At 47.1% G+C, this 20,935-nt stretch overlaps 1 protein-coding gene across 1 annotated transcript in view; it reads left to right on the top strand.

The window, feature by feature from the left end:
• igf2bp1 (insulin-like growth factor 2 mRNA binding protein 1) overlaps window positions 1-20,935 on the top strand; it is a 223,966-nt gene that overhangs the window by 151,583 nt on the left and 51,448 nt on the right. Inside the window, exons 3-4 of the mRNA XM_072487508.1 lie at window positions 12,684-12,732; window positions 18,084-18,135. Coding sequence (XP_072343609.1) covers window positions 12,684-12,732; window positions 18,084-18,135 — 101 coding nt within the window. The remainder of the gene's footprint in view (window positions 1-12,683; window positions 12,733-18,083; window positions 18,136-20,935) is intronic.

Here is a 20,935-nt window from a genome sequence, read left to right as displayed (position 1 = left end):
TGAGTAAGGAGCCCCCCCCCCCACCCCTCCAGAAATGACTCCTGTGAGGAAGCTCCCAGATGAGAAATCCTTGCCCGAAAGTTAGAGTGCTATCCAGACAGACAGTGAAAATAATTACTGCTTTAACACTCACCTGGGCAATACACCTGCTGGCTCAGACACAGGAAGCAGCACCTGTTAATTACTGGAAAGAGAAAACTAGTCAGCTGTATTTAAGCCCCCTCAGATCTTTGATCTGCAAGCCAGTCATTAATTGTCCTTTGATATTGATATTACTGGGCTGTGATTGACAGCTTCCGGACACACCCAGCTGTCAGCATTGTTCCATTCACCTTAGAATAAAATCATTGGGGCAGCACGGTGGCACAGTGGTTAGCATTGCTGCCTCACGGCGCCGAGGTCGCAGGTTCAATCCCGGCTCTGGGTCACATGTGGAGTTTGCTCATTCTCCCCGCGTTTGCGTGGGTTTCACCCCCACAATACAAAGATTTGCAGGGTAGGTGGATTGGCCACGCTAAATTGCCCCTTAATTGGAAAAAATGAATTGGGTACTCTAAATTTATTTTTAAAAATAGAAAAGAAAAAAAAAGATTTAAAAAAAAAAGAATAGAAGCATAGAATCCCTACAGTGCAGAAGGAGGTAATATGACCCATCGATTCTGGACTGACCCTCCGAAAGAGCACCTCACCAATCCCCCGCCCTACCCCCGTAACCCCACCTAGGGGTAATTTGGCACGGCCAAATCACCCAACCTGCACATCTTTGGACCGTGGGAGGAAACCGGAGCATCCGGAGGAAACCCACGCACACACGGGGAGAATGTGCAAACCCCACACAGTCACCCAAGGTTGGAATCAAACCCGGGTCTCTGGCGCTGTGAGGTAACAGTGCTAACCACTAATACACATCATACATTGTCCCTTCATCAGGATTGCAAGCTATCTGCCTGAACAGAATAAAAACAAATTACTGCGGATGCCGGAATCTGAAAGAAAAACGAAAATGCTCGAATGTCTTAGCAGGTCTGACAGCGTCAGTGAAGTGAGACGGGAGCTAACATGTCAAGTCCGAGTGACTGTTTGTCAAACCTTTGACAAAGAGTCATCCAGACTCGAAACATGTTTTGGTCTAAACATGAAGTAAGGTGTGAGTAAACATAGGACTTGTATTTAGAAGCACCTTGCTTGACTTCGCACTTTTGCCGAGCACTTAATGGCAATGAAGTACTTTTAGAAGTATAATCGCTGTGGTAAAATAGGAAACACAGCAGCCGAATTGTGCACAGAAAGATCCCACAAACAATAATTCAAGACCATCTGTTTTTAGGTATTGGTTGAGGGATAAATGTTGGCCAGGATCCTGGGGAGAGCTCCCGTGCTCTTCTTTGAAATGGATTTGTGTTAACACCCTGCAGGGTCGAATTTAGCAGGTGGAGCCTGCACTGGTGACTCAGTGATCTGGTATTATTAAGTCATACAGATCACAGAGGTCTTGGGTTCGTTGCTCAGTCAGTGCTGATGAGCTGACTGAGTTTTCATATCGCCTTCACTGCCTCCTTTGACAGGATTGGGGACGAACTGTGTTAGTAAGAGTTTAAAAAATGATCAATAAATAAAACAATGTGACTCACAGCCTCCTCCACTTAGTTAAACACTTGGCAGAAAGCCCATAGTAAATGGAGGAGCTCAAGATTAGAACAACATCTATACACGCAAGGCTGCAACAAGCAGATATTTCCTTGCATAAGTCTATAGATCTGAGGTTTGGATTTGACTATCTGTGTAAGTTCCTATAATTTGGAATAGAAAGACTGTGCTGGAGGAGGTGAGGTATTATCCCTGGCTCAGCTGTAGCTGTTGTGTACTGTGTTATGACCGTGGTAATGATGTACACAGAACATCTAGTTCTTTAACGAGCAAGATGATTTATTAACAAACACGTGGAAAGATAACTAACAAACTTGCCCCCAGGTTCCAGCGGCCTTCATTTTCGGGAGAGAGAGAGGGAGCCTCTATTTAAGTTGGGCGGTTGCTAAACCCGAGACACTACACTTGTAGTGTCTCCCACCCTTCCACCTCCTCTAACCTAGAGGGGTGAGTGAATATCAGGTAAGCTCTCTCCTTTCTTTTTCTTTACCCGCAAGTTATAGCTTCAGATTTTTGGCGGGAGCAATGGCCAGGGGCCTGTCGGGAAGGTAAGTTTACCCTTTAAAAACTAACCTTGCAGGAGAAGCGGCCTTCAGAATTTCGGCGGGAGCAGTGGCCAGGGGTCTGTCGGGAAGGTAAGTAGCTGGGAGAAATTTAACTCTTCGTGGATTGGTAAGTATTGTGATGACCAAGTAAAATCCTTATTCCTTTCACTTATTCATTATTTGATAATATATTTGTAATCAGTTAAGGTAAAGTGGCAGGAGATCCCAGACACGTGTTATGCTCCTCGTGCTCGATGTGGGAGTTCAGGGACGCGGCCGATGCCCCTGACTCCTTCATGTGCGGGAAGTGTATCCAGCTGCAGCTCCTGTTAGACTGCATGATGGCTCTGGAGCTGCGGATGGACTCACTTTGGAGCACCCGCGATGCTGAGGAGGTCGTGGATACCACGTTCAGAGAGTTGGTCACACCGCAGATTAGGGTTGGTGAGGGAGACAGGGAATGGGTGACCAAAAGGCAGAGAAAGAGCAGGAAGGCAATGCAGGTGTCCCCTGCGGTCATCTCCCTCCAAAACAAGTATACCGTTTTGGATAATGTTGGGTGAGATGACTCACGAGGGGAAGGCAGTAGTAGCCAGGCTCATGGCTCCGTGGCTGGCTCTGCTGCACAGAAAGGCGGGAAAAAGACTGGCAGGGCTATTGTCATAGAGGATTCAATTGTAAGGGGAGTAGACAGTGTTAGCAAAAGCACCTAGAAGGTGCACCTAGAACCCTAGGACATTGGCTCCAGTCCTGCCCAGGTGTAGACCATCCGATTTGTAATGGTCCCACCGCCCCCAGAACCGGTTCCAATGTCCCAAACATCTGAACCCCTCCCTCCTGCACCACCTCTCAAGCCACATACAAGTAGACAGGCGTTTCTGTGGTTGAAATGAGACTCCCGAATGGTATGTTGCCTCCCTGGTGCACGGGTCAGGGATTTCTCAGATCGGCTGCAGGACATACTGAAGGGGGAGGGTGAACAGCCAGTTGTCGTGGTGCATATAGGCACCAACAATATAGGTAAAAAAACGGGATGAGGTTCTACAATCAGAATTTAGGGAGTTAGGAGATAAGTTAAAAAGTAGGACCTCAAAGGTAGTAATCTCAGGATTGCTACCAGTGCCACGAGACAGTCAGAATAGAAATTCAAGAATAGTCAGAATGAATATGTGGCTTGAGAGGTGGTGCAGGAGGGAGGGGTTCAGATGTTTGGGACATTGGAACCGGTTCTGGGGGCGGTGGGACCATTACAAATCGGATGGTCTACACCTGGGCAGGACTGGAGCCAATGTCCTAGGGTTCTAGGTGCACCTTCTAGGTGCTTTTGCTAACACTGTTGGGGAGGTTTTAAACTAATGTGGCAGGGGGATGGGAACCAGATTAGGAAGTTAGAGGTCAGTAAAGAGGCAGCAACTAAAGCCAGTAAGGTACTAGATAATAAACTTAATGTGACTAAGGGGAAGAGTAGACAGGGAAGAGATGATGAACGCAGAGGGACAGGTGGTCTGAGGTGCATTTGTTTCAATGCGAGAAGTGTAGCAGGTAAGGCAGATGAAGGCTTGGATTAGTACCTGGGAATATGATGTTATTGGTATTACGGAGACTTGGTTGAGGGAAGGGCAAGACTGGCAACTAAATATCCCAGGGTATAGATGCTTCAGGAGGGATAGAGAGGGAGGTAAAAGGGGTGGAGGAGTTGCATTACTGGTCAGAGATGATATCACAGCTATGATTAAGGAGGGCACGATAGAGGATTTGAGCACTGAGGCAATATGGGTAGAGCTAAGAAATAGGAAGGGTGCAGTAACATTGTTGGGATTTTACTACAGATCTCCCAAAAGCGAGCGTGAAGTAGAGGTAAAAATATGTAGACAGATTATAGAAAAATGTAGGAGCAATAGGGTGGTCGTGATGGGAGATTTAACTTCCCCAACATTGATTGGGACTCATGTAGTGTTGGAGGCGTAAATGGAGCAGAATTTGTAAGGAGCATCCAGGAGAGTTTTTTTAGAGCAGTATGTAAATAGTCCAACTCGGGAAGGGGCCATACTGGACCTGGTATTGGGGAATGATCCCGGCCAGGTAGTTAAAGTTTCAGTCGGTGATTACTTTGGTAATAGTGATCACAATTCCGTAAGTTTTAGAATACTCATGGACAAAGACAAGAGTGGTCCTAAAGAAAGAGTGCTAAATTGGGGAAAGCCCAAGTATAACAAAATTCGGCATGAGCTAGGGAATGTGGATTGGGAGCAGCTCTTTAAGGGTACATCCACATTTGAAATGTGGGAGTCTTTTAAGGAAAGGTTGATTAGAGTGCAGGACAGACATGTCCCTGTGAAAATGAGGGATAGAAATGGCAAGATTAGGGAACCATGGATGACGGGTGAGATTGTGAGACTAGCTAAAATGAAAAAGGAAGCATACATAAAATCTAGACGACTTAAATCTGATGAAGCTTTGGAGGAATATCGGGAAAGTAGGACAAATCTCAAACGCGCAATAAAGAGGGCTAAAAGGGGTCATGAAATATCTTTGGCTAACAGGGTTAAGGAAAATCCCAAAGCCTTTTATTCGTATATAAGGAGCAAGAGGGTAACTAGAGAAAGGATTGGCCCACTCAAAGACAAAAGAGGGAATTTATGCGTGGAGTCAGAGGAAATGGGTGAGATTCTTAATGAGTACTTTGCATCGGTATTCACCAAGGAGAGGGACATGATGGATTTTGAGGCTAAGGATGGATGTTTAAATACTCTAGGTCAAGTCGGCATAAGGAAGGGGGAGGTTTTGGGTATTCCAAAAGGCATTAAGGTGCATCCAGGTCCGGATGGGATCTATCCCAGGTTACTGAGAGAAGCGAGGGAAGAAATAGCTGGGGCCTTAACAGATATCTTTGCAGCATCCTTGAGCACGGGTGAAGTCCCGGAGGACTGGAGAATTGCTAATGTTGTCCCTTTGTTTAAGAAGGGTAGCAGGGATAATCCAGGGAATTATGGACCTGTGAGCTTGACGTCAGTGGTAGGCAAACTGTTGGAGAAGATACTGAGGGATAGGATCAATTCACATTTGGAAGAAAATAGACTTATCAGTGATAGGCAGCATGGATTTGTGCAGGGAAGGTCATGTCTTACAAACCTAATAGAATTCTTTGAGGAAGTGACAATGTTAATTGATGAGGGAAGGGCTGTAGATGTCATATACATGGACTTCAGTAAGGCGTTTGATAAAGTTTCCCATGGCAGGTTGATGGAAAAAGTGAAGTCGTATGGGGTTCAGGGTGTACTAGCTAGATGGATAAAGAACTGGCTGGGCAACAGGAGACAGAGAGTAGTGGTGGAAGGGAGTGTCTCAAAATGGAGAAAGGTGACTAGTGGTGTTCCACAGGGATCCGTGCTCGGACCATTGTTGTTTGTGATATACACAAATGATCTGGACGAAGGTGGTTTGATTAGCAAATTTGCAGATGATACTAAGATTGGTGGAGTTGCAGATAGCAAGGAAGACTGTCAGAGAATACAGCAAAATATAAATAGATTGGAGAGTTGGACAGAGAAATGGCAGATGGCGTTCAATCCAGGCAAATGCGAGGTGATGCATTTTGGAAGATCTAATTCAAGAGCGGACTATACGGTCAATGGAAGAGTCCCGGGGAAAATTGATGTACAGAGAGATCTGGGAGTTCAGGTCCATTGTACCCTGAAGGTGGCAACGCAGGTCGATAGAGTGGTCAAGAAGGCATATAGCATGCTTGCCTTCATCGGACGGGGTATTGAGTACAAGAGTCGGCAGGTCATGTTACAGTTGTATAGGATTTTGGTTAGGCCACATTTGGAATACTGCGTGCAGTTCTGGTCGCCACATTACCAGAAGGATGTGGATGCTTTAGAGAGGGTGCAGAGGAGGTTCACCAGGATGTTGCCTGGTATGGAGGGTGCTAGCTATGAAGAAAGGTTGAGTAGATTGGGATTGTTTTCGTTGGAAAGATGGAGGTTGAGGGGGGGGCCTGATTGAGGTCTACAAAAGTATGAGAGGTATGGACAGGGTGGATAGCAACAAGCTTTTTCCAAGAGTGGGGGTGTCAATTACAAGGGGTCACGATTTCAAGGTGAGAGGGGGAAAGTTTAAGGGAGATGTGCGTGGAAAGTTTTTTACGCAGAGGGTCGTGGGTGCCTGGAACGCTTTGCCAGCGGAGGCGGTAGAGGCGGGCACAATAGCATCATTTAAGATGCATCTAGACAGATATATGAATGGGTGGGGAACAGAGGGAAGTAGATCCTTGGAAAATAGGTGACAGGTTTAGATAAAGGATCTGGATCGGCGCAGGCTGGGAGGGCCGAAGGGCCTGTTCCTGTGCTGTAATTTTCTTTGTTCTTTGTTCTAAACTATAATACAGACGATGGCTACTAAATTAATTCAGTAGATTCTCCTGTAACTACTCTTAAGTGTGACTATCCTCTTATACGTCTTACTACCAACTGGTGGGTGTCTGAAGTCACATGAGTTTAGAAGGATGCGGGGGGATCTTATTGAAACATATAAAATTATGAAGGGAATAGATAGGATAGATGCGGGCAAGTTGTTTCCACTGGTCGGGGAAAGCAGAACTCGGGGGCATAGCCTCAAAATAAGGGGAAGTAGATTTAAGACCCAGTTTAGGAGGAACTTCTTCACCCAAAGGGTTGTGAATCTCTGGAATTCCTTGCCCAGTGAAGCAGTTGAGGCTCCTTCTTTAAACGTTTTTAAGAAAAAGATAGATAGCTTTCTAAAGAATAAGGGGATTCGGGGATATGGTGTACGGGCCGGAGAGTGGAGCTGAGTCCACAAAGATCAGCCATGATCTCATTAAATGGCGGAGCAGGCTCGAGGGGCCAGATGGCCTACTCCTGTTCCTAGTTCTTATGTTCTTATGATAGATCTCTATCGCCACCAGCTGGTTGGAGGTTGCATCGCTAACTGTATACAGAACTGTACACAGGCATATCACTCTTGCCCCTGATTCAGAAGATTGTAAGTTCAAGTCCCACTCTTGGGATAAGCTTAAAATCTAGGCTGATGACGTAACGCAGTACTGGGGGAGAGCTGCGCTGTTGGAGATGCCGTCTTTCAGATGCTACAGTAAACTGAGGCCTCTCCAGGTGGAAACAAAAGATCCTTTGATTCTATCTTGGAGAAAACAGGCAGTTTTTCCGGACGTCCTGATTAATACTTATCCACCAATCAACAATTAAACATTATCTGGTCATCATCACATTGTTAATTGTGGTGGTTTGCTGGTCAGAAATTGCCTGCTTAACACAGCAGTGACTACACTTCAGAAAGTATTACATTGGCTGCAGGTTGTGACGGGCATGACTCAAATACAAGTTATTCCTTTATGTAAAGTATACATTCCTAGCTTCTGGAATAACTTGGTATATTCTTACTAGGTTAAGTTTAAAAAAAGACGTAACAGAAAAATACATTGCAGAAAAGGCCCTTTGGCCGATCAATTGTATTTATTTAGCACCTACTTGAATCTCAAGTTATCCAAACGCACTTTACAGTCATGTGAGGTTGAAGAATAATCATTGTTGTAACATAGGAAGTGAGGTTAGGAGATGAAGAGTTAAACTAAACTGTTAGTGTGACCACGGGTTTATTTTGCCTATTGCTATCAATATGCTGCAGTGAGGGAGGCATGTTGGCGTCTCGTGAGCCCCATGCAGCTCTTTTGTGGCTGAAGTGTGGGTTTTTTGAATACTTTCTTTGGCAGCCCTGCCCACACATTCTCCCAACATGGGAAGTGCAGAGCAAGAAAGAACGGGATCAGCCGCGAGCAAGCAGCCTGCCTTCCTCCCATTCTGAACCGTCTAAAGCTCGTCTGCTTTGAACTCAGGATGTTTCTGACAATCGGAAACTTCATCTTTCTGAATTTTGTTTTAACCAAATTTTCTTGACGTTTAACTCGCCCACCCCCTTCCCCCTTACCACCTCGAAACTTGAGCTACCATTTAATATTTTTCCAAATGAATTTACCACGTTAATTTCCATACGTTTATCTCAAATGTTGGAGATTTTCTTCCTGAAATCAGCAAAACTACACAAACCCTTTTGCAAAACAGTGTTTGAAGTTGGCTCTTGGACTAGAGGAATTAACAAACACCGTTTCCCATACAACCTGTTTCCTCAAGGTTTGAATCTGATAGAGGTCTTTAACATCATGAGAGTCTGATAAGATAACCATGGTGAATATATTTTCACTTGTGGGGGAAAAAAAACTAGAGGTCATAAATATAAGATAGGCACAAATAAATCAAATAAGGGTACCAAGAGAATTTGTTTTACCCAGAGTGTGCTTAGAATGTGGAATGCATTAGTACATGGAGTAGTTAAGGTGTATAGTGTAGACACATTGATAAGTTTATAAGGAAGAAAGGAGTGGAAGGCTATGCTTGTAGAATTGGTGAAAGAGGGATAGAATATGGCCCAACAGAGCTAAAAGATCAGCATAAAGCAGCTGCGCCTAATGTCCTGTGCTGTTGACTTGATGTAGTATCCGATGCACAGTTACTCAACATCAATGCTTAGTTCGAGTTTGACATTGGATTCTGCTACACAAGGCACTTCATTGAGGTGTGGGACACTATCTTTACTGGGGAGTGCGAATCAACCAAAATGTGAGATGGTAAAGGTCTTTGCTGGGGTCAAGAGTAAAGGTGAGGAACGGGTTGAGCAAATCGATTGCTGGGAGTTCATTGGTGAATAGACGGCCAAAGGATCAGCTCCAAAGTCAGCGAGTTGAAATATTGAGAATTATTAGGGACGGGGAGTTGTTCCCCAGTCTATGGTAAAATTGTTATGATCCCTTTTGATATTATAACTGGATGGGAAGATCTCAGGATGGAACCTTGGCTGAAAAGACCGTGAGCGGGATTCTCCAGTCCGCCTGCCGTGTTGTCTGGTGTGGCCCGTTCCCGCAGGCGGCCAATAGGTTACCCATTGTGGCCACGCCATGCCATTGGGAAACCTACGGGCGCACTGCTGCGGACCAGATAATCCTGCCAACGGAGAATTCAGCTGCGTAACTTGTACCTTTTGTTTGTAAAACATGGACAATGACACAGGACAACAAATTTGTTTTAACATAAACATGAAAAGTTGGGTTATGATACAATATCTCTTTTTTCCCCTATATTTAGAGTACCTAATTAGTTTTTTTTCTAATTAAGGGAAATTCAGCGTGGCCAATCCACCTGCCCTGCACATCTTTAGGTTGTGGGGGTGAAACCCTCGCAGACACGGGGAGAACGTATAAACTCCACACAGACAGTGACCGGGAGCCGGGATTCGAACCCGGGTCCTCAGTGTCCCAGTCCCAATGCTAACCACTGCGCCACATGCTGCCACCGATACAATAGTTCTTTACTCCCCCCTAAGTTTAACAATTACACACAGATTTTAAGATCAACACTGATTACAAAGTACACCTTAAACTACAATGGTCTCATGAAAACACAAAGTACCTTTTAAGCACACAGGATAACTGTGGTAAGACACATTCCTCTCTGAACAGAAGCAAATGTCTGTGAATTTCAACTCAATATCCCCCCAGATGGTTCTTATGCTGTGAGCTTCCTTGGGTGTGATTTAAAAAGAGTCCGTTCTGGGCAGCATTAGCGGGGTCCCAAACACCAGGAACGCCCCTGCTATCTAGTGGAACTCTGCTTCACTTCCGGGCGCCGGTGGGGAACCGCCACCAAGGCTGCACTTTAGCGTCAAAATGGCGCCCCGATCTCTGCCCCCCCCCCCCCCCCCCCCCCCCCCCCCCCCCAATGCAATCCCCAAACACCTCAACTAATGTTGGAGGATCCTCGAGCTCCACCCCACATACCTGCAGGGCATCCCCAGGCCAGATCCCTGGCACGGGCAAATGCCAGCCTGGCACCCTGTTGGTGCCAAGGTGCCTGGGTGGCACCAGCAGTGTCCGGGTGCCAGTGGCCGTCCACCCAGGGGCCTCCAATTACCTAGAGACTCCCCAAGTGCCGTTCCACCTGATCTCCAACTGAAATCAAATTAGCTAAGCTAAAACTTAAAAACGTCTCTACCGTACAAGGTCCCAGTTACTAAGCAAGCACTGGTGGTTTATTTACTCTTCGTGCTGTAGCCCTCTCTTTTTTTAAATAAATTTAGAGTGTCCAATTATTTTTTTTCCAATTAAGGGGCAATTTAGCGTGGCCAATCCACCTACCCTGCACATCTTTGGGTTGTGGGGGCAAAACCCACACAAACATGGGGAGAATGTGCAACTCCACACGGACAGTGACCCAGAGCCGGGATCCAACCTGGGACCTCGGCGCCATGAGGCAGCAGTGCTAACCACTGCGCCACCGTGCTGCCCTCTCTAAGCACAATAGAATCACAGTTGGAATTTAATCAACCCCCACACATAGAAACACCTTGGTCCAGCATGAACCTAACTATAGGTTTACCCTTCCAGCACAGAAACATTAAATGAAACCCACTTGAAAGAAAACCACGGGTGTCATTCTCCGACCCCCCGCTGGGTTGGAGAATCGCCGGGGGCTGCCGTGAATCCCGCCCCTGCCGGTTGCCGAAGTCTCCGGTACCGGATATTCGGCGGGGGCGGGAATCGGGCCGCGCCGGTTGGCGGGCCCCCCCGCTCGATTCTCTGGCCCGGATGGGCCGAAGTCCCGCTGATAAATTGCCTGTCCCGCCGGCGTAAATTAAAGCACCTATTTACCGGTGGGCGGGCTCCGGGGTCCTGGGGGGGGGGGGGGCGCGGGGCGATCTGACTCCAGGGGGTGCCCCTACGGTGGCCTGGCCCGCGATCGGGGCCCACCGATCCGCGGGCTGGCCTGTGCCGTGGGGGCACTCTTTCCCTTCCGCCTCCGCCACGGTCTCCACCATGGCGGAGGCGGAAGAGATTCTCCCCACTGCGCATGCGCGGGAAACTGTCAGCGGCCACTGACGCTCCCGCGCATGCGCCGCCCCGAGATGTCATTTCCGCGCCAGCTGGCGGGGCAACAAAGGCCGTTTCCGCCAGCTGGCGGGGCGGAAATTCCTCCGGCATCGGCCTAGCCCCTCAATGTTGGGGCTCGGCCCCCAAAGAACCGGAGCATTCCGCACCTTTGGGGTGGCGCGATGCCCGTCTGATTGGCGCCGTTTTGGGCGCCAGTCGGCGGACATCGCGCCGTTTCGGGAGAATTTTGCCCCACATTCCTAATGTTTACTAATACAAATACAAATCTTTAAAAACTACTTTTGTTTTCCTGACATTCCCAAATGTTTCAGTATTCAATTAACAATGAACATACTAGTATCCTGCATAGTTTGCCATGCAATATCGATATTGTGGACCAGTGAACAGGTGAAGTAATAATAATCTTTATTGTCACAAGTAGGCTTACATTAACACTGCAATGAAGTTACAGTGAAAATCCCCCAGTTGCCACACTCCGGCGCCGGTTCGGGTTCATTGAGGGAGAATTCAGAATGTCCAATTCACCTAACAATCACGTCCTTCGGGATGTATGGGAGGAAACCGGAGCACCCGGAGGAAACCCACGCAGACATGGGGAACATGTCTGGGCAGCACGGTAGCATTGTGGATAGCACAATTGCTTCACAGCTCCAGGGTCCCATGTTCGATTCCGGCTTGGGTCACTGTCTGTGCAGAGTCTGCACATTCTCCCCGTGTGTGCGTGGGTTTCCTCCGGGTGCTCCGGTTTCCTCCCACAGTCCAAAGATGTGCAGGTTAGGTGGATTGGCCGTGATAAATTACCCTTAGTGTCCAAAATTGCCCTTAGTGTTGGGTGGGGTTACTGGGTTATGGGGATAGGGTGGAGGTGTTGACCGTGGGTAGGGTGCTCTTTTCAAGAGCCGATGCAGACTCGATGGGCCGAATGGCCTCCTTCTGCACTGTAAATTCTATGATAATCGATGAAACGTGTAGACTCCGCACAGACAGTGGCCCAAGCCGGGAATCGAACCCGGGTCCCTGGTGCTGTGAAGCTACAGTGCTAACCACTGTGCTCGATGCTCTATAGATATGTTAGATAAACAACTGCCGTTGAATTCTACAAAGGCAAAATCCTGGTGATTCTGGAAAATTGGAATAAAAACAGAAAATGCTGGAAATGCCCAGAAGGTCTGGCAGCATCTGTAGAGCGAGGAACAGAGTTATGAATGACCTTCAAGCTGGGAATCAAACCAGGGTCCCTGGCGCGGTGAAGCAACCGTGCTAATCACTGTGCTACTCATCACACAAGACAATTTGGCTCAATCAAAACATTTGCTCAATATTTTATCATTTTAAAAGTCACTTCCCCATTATTGAGGCAATTTTGTCTCTGTTAAGGTGGACCCAGGATGCGAATTTCACAAAATGGCAAAAATAAAAGAAGCTTATCAGAACACACCTGATTGTGCCAATGATTTTTTTGAAACAAGCAGCCAACCTTGTTTATTAACCAATCCATTTTGTTTCTTTAACAGAAGTCGCAAGATCCAGATCCGGAACATTCCACCACATATGCAATGGGAGGTATGAAACAAAATATTTATTCCAATTTTCATTTCATTTGCAATTTTTTCTTTAAACCGCTTCTTCCCTTTGCTTTTCTACATTTCCATTCCTTCAAATCTAACTCCATCAAACACTCCCAGGACTGTCCCTCTGAACTGTCCCCATCAAACATTCCCAGGGCAGGTACAGCACAAGGTTAGATACAGAGTAAAGCTCCCTCTACACTGTCCCCATCAAACACTCCCAGGACAGGTACAACACGGGGTTAGATACAGAGTAAAGCTCCCTCTACACTGTCCCCATCAAACACTCCCAGGACAGGTACAGCACGGGGTTAGATACTGAGTAAAGCTCCCTCTACACTGTCCCCATCAAACACTCCCAGGACAGGTACAGCACAGGGTTCGATACAGAGTAAAGCTCCCTCTACACTGTCCCCATCAAACACTCCCAGGACAGGTACAGCACGGGGTTAGATACAGAGTAAATCTTCCTCCACACTGTCCCCATCAAACACTCCAGGACAGGTACAGCACAGAGTTAGATACAGAGTAAAGCTCCCTCTACACTTTTGGGCAGCACGGCAGCATAGTGGTTAGCACTGTGGCTTCACACACCAGGGTCCCAGGTTCGATTCTCTGCTGGGTCACTGTCTGTGCGGATTCTGCACGTTCTCCCCGTGTCTGCGTGGGTTTCCTCCGGGTGCTCCGGTTTCCTCCCACAGTGCAAAAATGTGCGGGTTAGGTGGATTGATCATGCTAAATTGCCCTCAGTGTCCAAAAAAGATTGGAAGGGGTTTTGGGTTTGGGGGATAGGTTGGAAGTGAGGGCTTAAGTGGGTCGGTGCACACTCAATGGGCTGAATGGCCTCCTTCTGCACAGTATATTCTATGTTCTACACTGTCCCTATCAAACCCTTTGAGGACAGGTACAGCACGGGGTTAGATACTGAGTGAACCTCCCTCTCCACTGTCCCCATCAAACACTCCCAGGACAGGTACAGCACAGGGTTAGATACAGAGTAAAGCTCCCTCTACACTGTCCCCATCAAACACTCCCAGGACAGGTGAAGCACGGGGTTAGATACAGAGTAAAGCTCCCTCTACACTGTCCCCATCAAACACTCCCAGGACAGGTACAGCACGGGGCTAGATACAGAGTAAAGCTCCGTCTACACTGTCCCCATCAAACACTCCCAGGATGGGTACAGCATGGGGTTAGATACAGAATAAAGCTCCCTCGGCACTGTTCCCACCAAACACTCCCAGGGCAGTTACAGCACGGGGTTAGATAGAGAGTAAAGCTCCCTCTGCACTGTCCCTATCAAACACTCCCAGGACAGGTACAGCACGGAGTGAGGTACAGAGTAAAGCTCCCTCTGCACTGTCCCCATCAAACACTCCCAGGACAGGTACAGCACGAGGTTAGATACAGAGTAAAGCTCCCTCTGCACTGTCCCCATCAAACACTCCCAGGACAGGTACAGCACGGGGTTAGATACAGAGTAATGTTCCCTCTACACTGTCCCCTTGAAAAATTCCCAGGGCATGTTCAGTACAGGTTAGAATTGCTCGTGGATTGAGTCCAGGCAGTGCACCCTTACCACTACTCTGGCTAAGTTAAGTTAACTCTGATTGGTGACAGAGCCTGCACTGTGAGCCACCAGGGTCAGCCGGGTCATTTTATGTTCCCAACCACGAAGCAAGGAGAGAATGAAGGGCTCGCGCACTCAAAGGCGAATGTGTTCATGGACTGAATTATAATAGTGAAATTATTTATGGAAAGGAATTAATGTAATTGTAATTAGTGTGATGAAGGAGCAATTGAAACCAGTACTATTGGCAATGCTGAGGGATCTGTTTTGATTGGCTAAGACTTCCTTTTATTACTGGATCTACTTTCATTTGAGAGCTGAAAGAACGACACTTGGTTTTGCGAAACAAAGCTCCTTTATCCCAGCCACACGCAATCAGCATCATCAGTCTTTCAGTGAGATTCTTTTATATCACCTGGCTGTTTTCTACTGAGAAGATCATTGGGGCAGGATTTGGATTTTGTCATTCCTTTTTCATGGGAATTAAATGGATGCAACAAGGCCCGATATTTGGGGGAACGAGGATGATATTTCAGACATCCCTGGCGGCCACTGTAAATATTTAAATGAGGGTGTGCCCACCTTGGCTTCACTTGGATTCAGCCCAGCAGTGAACTAAAAACTCTTTTGAGGACTTTTAGCATACTTTGCTTTTGAAGTGACAGAAAATTGGTTTGTGCAGGTGGGAGAACTGCCTGTGGATATGCCAGAGGCAATGGTATTGTTTAGATATGTCTGGGACCTAATTCTAGGCCTACCTAAGGTCTTAGTTCAGGTGCACATTATTCTGGCAGTTTTTGTCCCTGGAATTAGGCCTCTCTGTGATCAGTTTAATGTTGCTCCCCTTCCTCTTCTCTATTCTTCTAAAACATTGATCTCTCGACAGCAACTTGTATTTATATAGCACCTTTTATGTAATTAAATGACCCAGGGTACTTCACGGGTGCTTCATGGGAGCGTTATCAAACAAAATTTGGCACTGAGCCACATAGGGAGACATGAGCACAGGTGGCCAAAAGAGGTTGTCTTTAAGGAGGACCTCAAAGGTGGACTGAGAAGGGGAGGGGAGGAGAGGTTTCTGGAGGGCACTCAGGAGCTTAGGTCCTTGGCAGTCGAAGGTACAGCACCAATGACACCTGGAGATGTCATTTACTGTAATCTTGGGGGGGGGGGTTGACGAGCTCGAGCAAGCTTCAGGTTGACGGGAGACCATGGTGGGATTTAACCCTCGTAATTTCTAGTTTGGATTGCTGAAGCCATTGAATATTACAACATTCTGGCAATAGTACCAAAGTTTTGTACTCCAGAACTAGCCATAGACCAAGTCAAGTTGTTTCCGTAAATCTATAACACTGGCATTTACCTGGCAATATGGAAAATTGCCCAGGTACATCTTGTCCACAAAAGGCATGACTAATCCAAACCGGTCATATCCAGTCCCGTCAGTCTTCTCTCATTCATCAGCAAAGTGACGGAATGTGTCTTCAATAGTGGTACCAGGCAGTACATGCTGAGCAACAATCTGCTCACTTAATACTCAATTTGGGTTCTGCAAGGGCCACTCAGCTCCTGACCTCATCACAGCCTTGGTTCAAACATGAACAAAAGAGTTGAAATCACGAAGTGAGGTCATGGTGACTGCCCTTGACATCAAGGCAGCATTTGATCGAGTGTGGCATCAGGACACCTGAGCAAAACTGGAGTCAGTGGAAATCGGGGGGGAAACTCTCCACTGGTTGGAGTTATACTTGGCACAAACAAAGATGATTATGTTTGTTCAAGGTCGATTGTCTGTCACTGCGGGAGTTCCTCAGGGTAGTGTCTGAGGCCCAACCATCTTCAGCTGCTTCATCAATGATATTCCCTCCATCATAAGGTCAGAAGTGGGGATGTTTGCAGATGACTGCACAATGTTCAGCACCATTCGCAACAACTCAGATAGTGAAGCTTCATGTCCAAATGCACCAAGACCTGGATAATATCCAGGCTTGGGATGATAAGTGGCAAATACATTTGCACCGCACAAGTGCCAGGCAATGACCATCTCCTACAAGAGAGGATTTAACCACCGGCCCTTGACATTCAATGGCATTACCATCACTGAATCCCCCACTCTCGACATCCTGGGAGTTACCATTGACCAGAAACTGAACTAGACCCCGCCATATAAATACTGTGGTTAGAAGAGCAGCTCGTTCACCATCTGCAAGGCACAAGTCAGGAGAGTGGTGGAATACTCTCCACGGGGTGAGTGCAGCTCCTAAAGCTCGACAGCATCCAAGACGAAGCGGCCCACTTTGGCAGCCCTTCCACAAATATTCAAACCCTCCACCACCGACGCACAGTAGAGCCGTGTGTACCATCTGCAAGATGCACTGCAGGAACTCACTGAGGTTCCTTAGGGGGCTGGTTTAGCTCAGTGGGCTAGACAGCTAGTTTGTGATGCCGAACAAGGCCAGCAGCGCGGGTTCAATTCCCGTACCGGCTGAGAATTCTGAATTCTCCCTCCGTGTACCCGAACAGGCGCCGGAATGTGGCGACTAGGGGCTTTTCACAGTAACTTGATTACAGTGTTAATGTAAGCCTACTTACGACAATAAAAAGATTATAATTATTATTCGGCAGCACCTATTCGCAGCTGACTAGCTGTCTGTTGCAGAATTTTCTATTTTGATTTCAGCTTTCCAGTATTTGCACTCTTCCAATTGTTGGGAGAGAGGATTTAACAACATAAACCCCAGGAGTCAGCTCACGATACCTGAATCCTGAAATGCTGGGAACAGAGCTGATAGGGTTGTCTGAGAGTTATACTGTTGAAGAGAATATGCTGTAAGCCTGAGCGTAGCCATAAAGTGTATTTTATACCCGGACTGTGTGTTGATGCAGTGCCTGACCCTCTCTCCCATCTCAAATTGGAGAGGCAAGTTGTCCATTTGTGCCTCTGAATGGCCTGCTCTTGATCTCACACTCAATGATAGATTCACAAAAATGGGGCAGGCATATCCACAGTCAAGATCGTCCTGTCACCCATCAGGCACCACGCTGTCATTCTTAATGTGCCGCCCAGCCTCTCACACCTACACACAGTGCAAATCGGTGGCACAGTGGTTAGCACTGCTGCCTACGGTGCTGAGGACCCGGGTTCGATCCCGGCCCCGGGTCATTCTCCCCGTGTCTGCGTGGGTCTCACCCCACAACCCAAAAAGATGTGCAGGGTAGGTGTATTAGCCACGCTAAATTACCCCTTAATTGGAAATAAAGAATTGGGTACTCTAAATGTTTTTTTTAAAATGTACTCACACAGACACACATTTTCCCATACGAACTGCCCCACAATGATACTCCAACAAACAAAAACACACAGAAACATAAATACTGGGAGGCTCTGTCAACTGGAGTGATGTTGGGCTCCTGACACCTTCCACACGCACATGCACAAGCAGACATATACACATATGCAGATGCACACAACAGCATGCACAGACACATGCTATCCACACCCACGCAAAGCCAGACACATGAACACAGCCAGGTTCTATCACCTGTAATAAAATGGGGCCCCCATCACCTGTTGCTTTGAAAGTAATGACGATACAGGGCCTTGGAGGGAGAAAGGGGGCTAAATTCATTTTGGATTGCTTTAGCTATGAGCACAGACATGATTGACCAAATGCACTTCCTACTGCTTGGAAATCCTGATGATTCTAACAAGGTCTGTGTGCCTTTCCCTTGCCTTCACACTACTCTTGCTAACTGTCTGTGTGTCTGCTGAATAGGTACTGGATGGATTGCTCGCCCAACATGGAGCTGTGGAGAATTGTGAGCAAGGTGCGTGATCGTTTCATTCAACCTTAGACAACTGGCTGGTCTTTCCCATTTGCCCCGTTCCAGCCTCGCTGGTCCCCGGCTCAGAGTGTGGATTCATGGTGAACGGTGTATCGGATAATCAGATCACCGGAGATGCGAACCCATTTGAGTCCCTTTCTGTCTTGGTATGATATCCCGGCTCAGATGCACCGCCGTGATTTCATCCAGTTGGAATTTCAGTTGGGTTTGCTCCCCCGAGAGTGTGGCTGAGTTAAACAGGTGAAATCTTCAAATAAAGGTGAAATACTGCGGATGCTGGAAATCTGATTCTCCTTTACTTTCGCTGCAATAAACTCCCAGCAGGTTTGTCAAACCTTTCATAAATCCATGTCGACTGTGCCTAGTTATATGATTAATTGCTAAGTGTCCAGTTATCAGGAACGTCATAATGGATTCTAACATTTTCTTTGTTACTGACGTCAAACACGGGCTGCACGGTGGCACAGTGGTTAGCATTGCTGCCTACGGCGCTGAGGACCCGGGTTCGATCCCGGCTCTGGGTCACTGTCCGTGTGGAGTTTGCACATTCTCCCCATGTCTGCGTGGGCCTCACCCCCACAACCCAAAGATGTGCAGGTTAAGTCGATTGGCCGTACTAAAATTGCCCCTTAATTGGAAAAAAATGAATTGGGTACTCTAAATTTAAAAGCTAAAAGGTCTGTGGTGCGCTGTTTTTTTCCTCTAATACGTTAGCGTTAGCACTATGCCAACACCTCCCCAGGTCCAACAATGCCACCATATGTGAGTATAGAGATGGATGGGTGTGATTTCTTTTCCCAATTGACTAGGCAAGAACGCAATGTAATTGGGTGGAATGTCAGTTTAGACCCCCCCCCCCCCCCCCCCCCCCCACACCCCAATATTAATTCATTGTCGACTTCCAATGGGGAGTAAATGGTGGGTGGGCAGGAGAAAGCAGGGTTGACCCAATCCCATAAATTTTCTGACAGGTGCATCTCCCCCTTTGGTGAGTTTTCTGGCTGTTCAACCGTGGGAGTATCCCAGTTAACAATGATCCAGTCTCTAAGTACTTGCTTACATTCAGGGGCAGTAGTTAGGAGCAGGGAAAGTTTCTGATATTTTGACAGTCTTTAATCTCCAGGAACGACATCCCATTGTAGCTGGTAGAATCCAGTTTCTGCTCAAGTAGGTCATGCCTCACAAACCTTATTGAGTTCTTTGAGAAGGTGACCAAACAGGTGGATGAGGGTAAAGCAGTTGATGTGGTTTATATGGATTTCAGTAAAGCGTTTGATAAGGTTCCCCACGGTAGGCTACTGCAGAAAATACTGAGGCATGGGATTCAGGGAGATTTAGCAGTTTGGATCAGAAATTGGCTAGCTGAAAGAAGACACAGGGTGGTGGTTGATGGGAAATGTTCAGACTGGAGTCCAGTTACTAGTGGTGTACCACAAGGATCTGTTTTGGGGCCACTGCTGTTTGTCATTTTTATAAATGACCTGGAGGAGAGCGTAGAAGGATGGGTGAGTAAATTTGCAGATGACACTAAAGTCGGTGGAGTTGTGGACAGTGCAGAAGGATGTTACAAGTTACAGAGGGACATAGATAAGCTGCAGCGCTGGGCTGAGAGGTGGCAAATGGAGTTTAATGCAGAAAAGTGTGAGGTGATTCATTTTGGAAGGAATAACAGGAAGACAGAGTACTGGGCTAATGGTAAGATTCTTGGCAGTGCGGATGAGCAGAGAGATCTCGGTGTCCATGTACATAGATCCCTGAAAAATGCCACCCAGGTTGAGAGGGTTGTTAAGAAGGGGTACGGTGTGTTAGCTTTTATTGGTCGAGGGATTGAGTTTCGGAGCCATGAGGTCATTGCAGCTGTACAAAACTCTGGTGCGGCCGCATTTGGAGTATTGTGTGCAATTCTGGTTGCCGCATTGTAGGAAGAATGTGGAAGCATTGGAAAGGGTGCAGAGGAGATTTACCAGAATGTTGCCTGGTATGGAGGGAAGATCTTATGAGGAAAGGCTGAGGGACTTGAGGCTGTTTTCGTTAGAGAGAAGAAGGTTAAGAGGTGACTTAATTGAGGCATACAAGATGATCAGAGGATTGGATAGGGTGGACAGTGAGAGCCTTTTCCCTCGGATGGTGATGTCTAGCATGAGGGGACATAGCTTTAAATTGAGGGGAGATAGATATTAGACAGATGTCAGAGGTAGGTTCTTTACTCAGAGAGTAGTAAGGGTGTGGAATGCCCTGCCTGCAACAGTAGTGCACTCGCCAACACTAAGGGCATTCAAATGGTCATTGGATAGACATATGGACAATAAGGGAATAGTGTAGATGGGCTTTAGAGTGGTTTCACAGGTCGGCGCAACATCGAGGGCCGAAGGGCCTGTACTGCGCTGTAATGTTCTATGTCTATGTACCGATGGGATGTAACACCAGCACCGTTTAGTTGGCGATTCTGTCGTATTAATCACAGCCAGGGTGGAAAGGCAGAGGACAAAGCAATGGGTTGAGTTCAGCTGCCAAGAATGATACTTGACTGTAATGCAGGAATGAGTATCAAAGCCAAGTAAGCGATGTGATGGCTTTAAACCAAACTGACTATAGCCCATTGAAGCTCGAGCCAGATGCAAACCACAAACCACTGAACCCAGCAGCACTACAGCTGGGATTAGCTCCACTCCAGAAGATCAGATATTGAGTTGAATGAAGAGAGGGATAAATCCCACCTTTGATAAAGAAATCTAAACAGATTTGAATCAATTCACAGCACAAACATGCGGGTTTTCAGGGC

This window comes from Scyliorhinus torazame, chromosome 21 (assembly GCF_047496885.1).
Source record: "Scyliorhinus torazame isolate Kashiwa2021f chromosome 21, sScyTor2.1, whole genome shotgun sequence".
Lineage (NCBI taxonomy): Eukaryota > Metazoa > Chordata > Chondrichthyes > Carcharhiniformes > Scyliorhinidae > Scyliorhinus > Scyliorhinus torazame.
The sequence above is the reverse complement of the archived record's forward strand: the minus strand, read 5'-3'. Positions and strand labels throughout refer to the sequence as shown.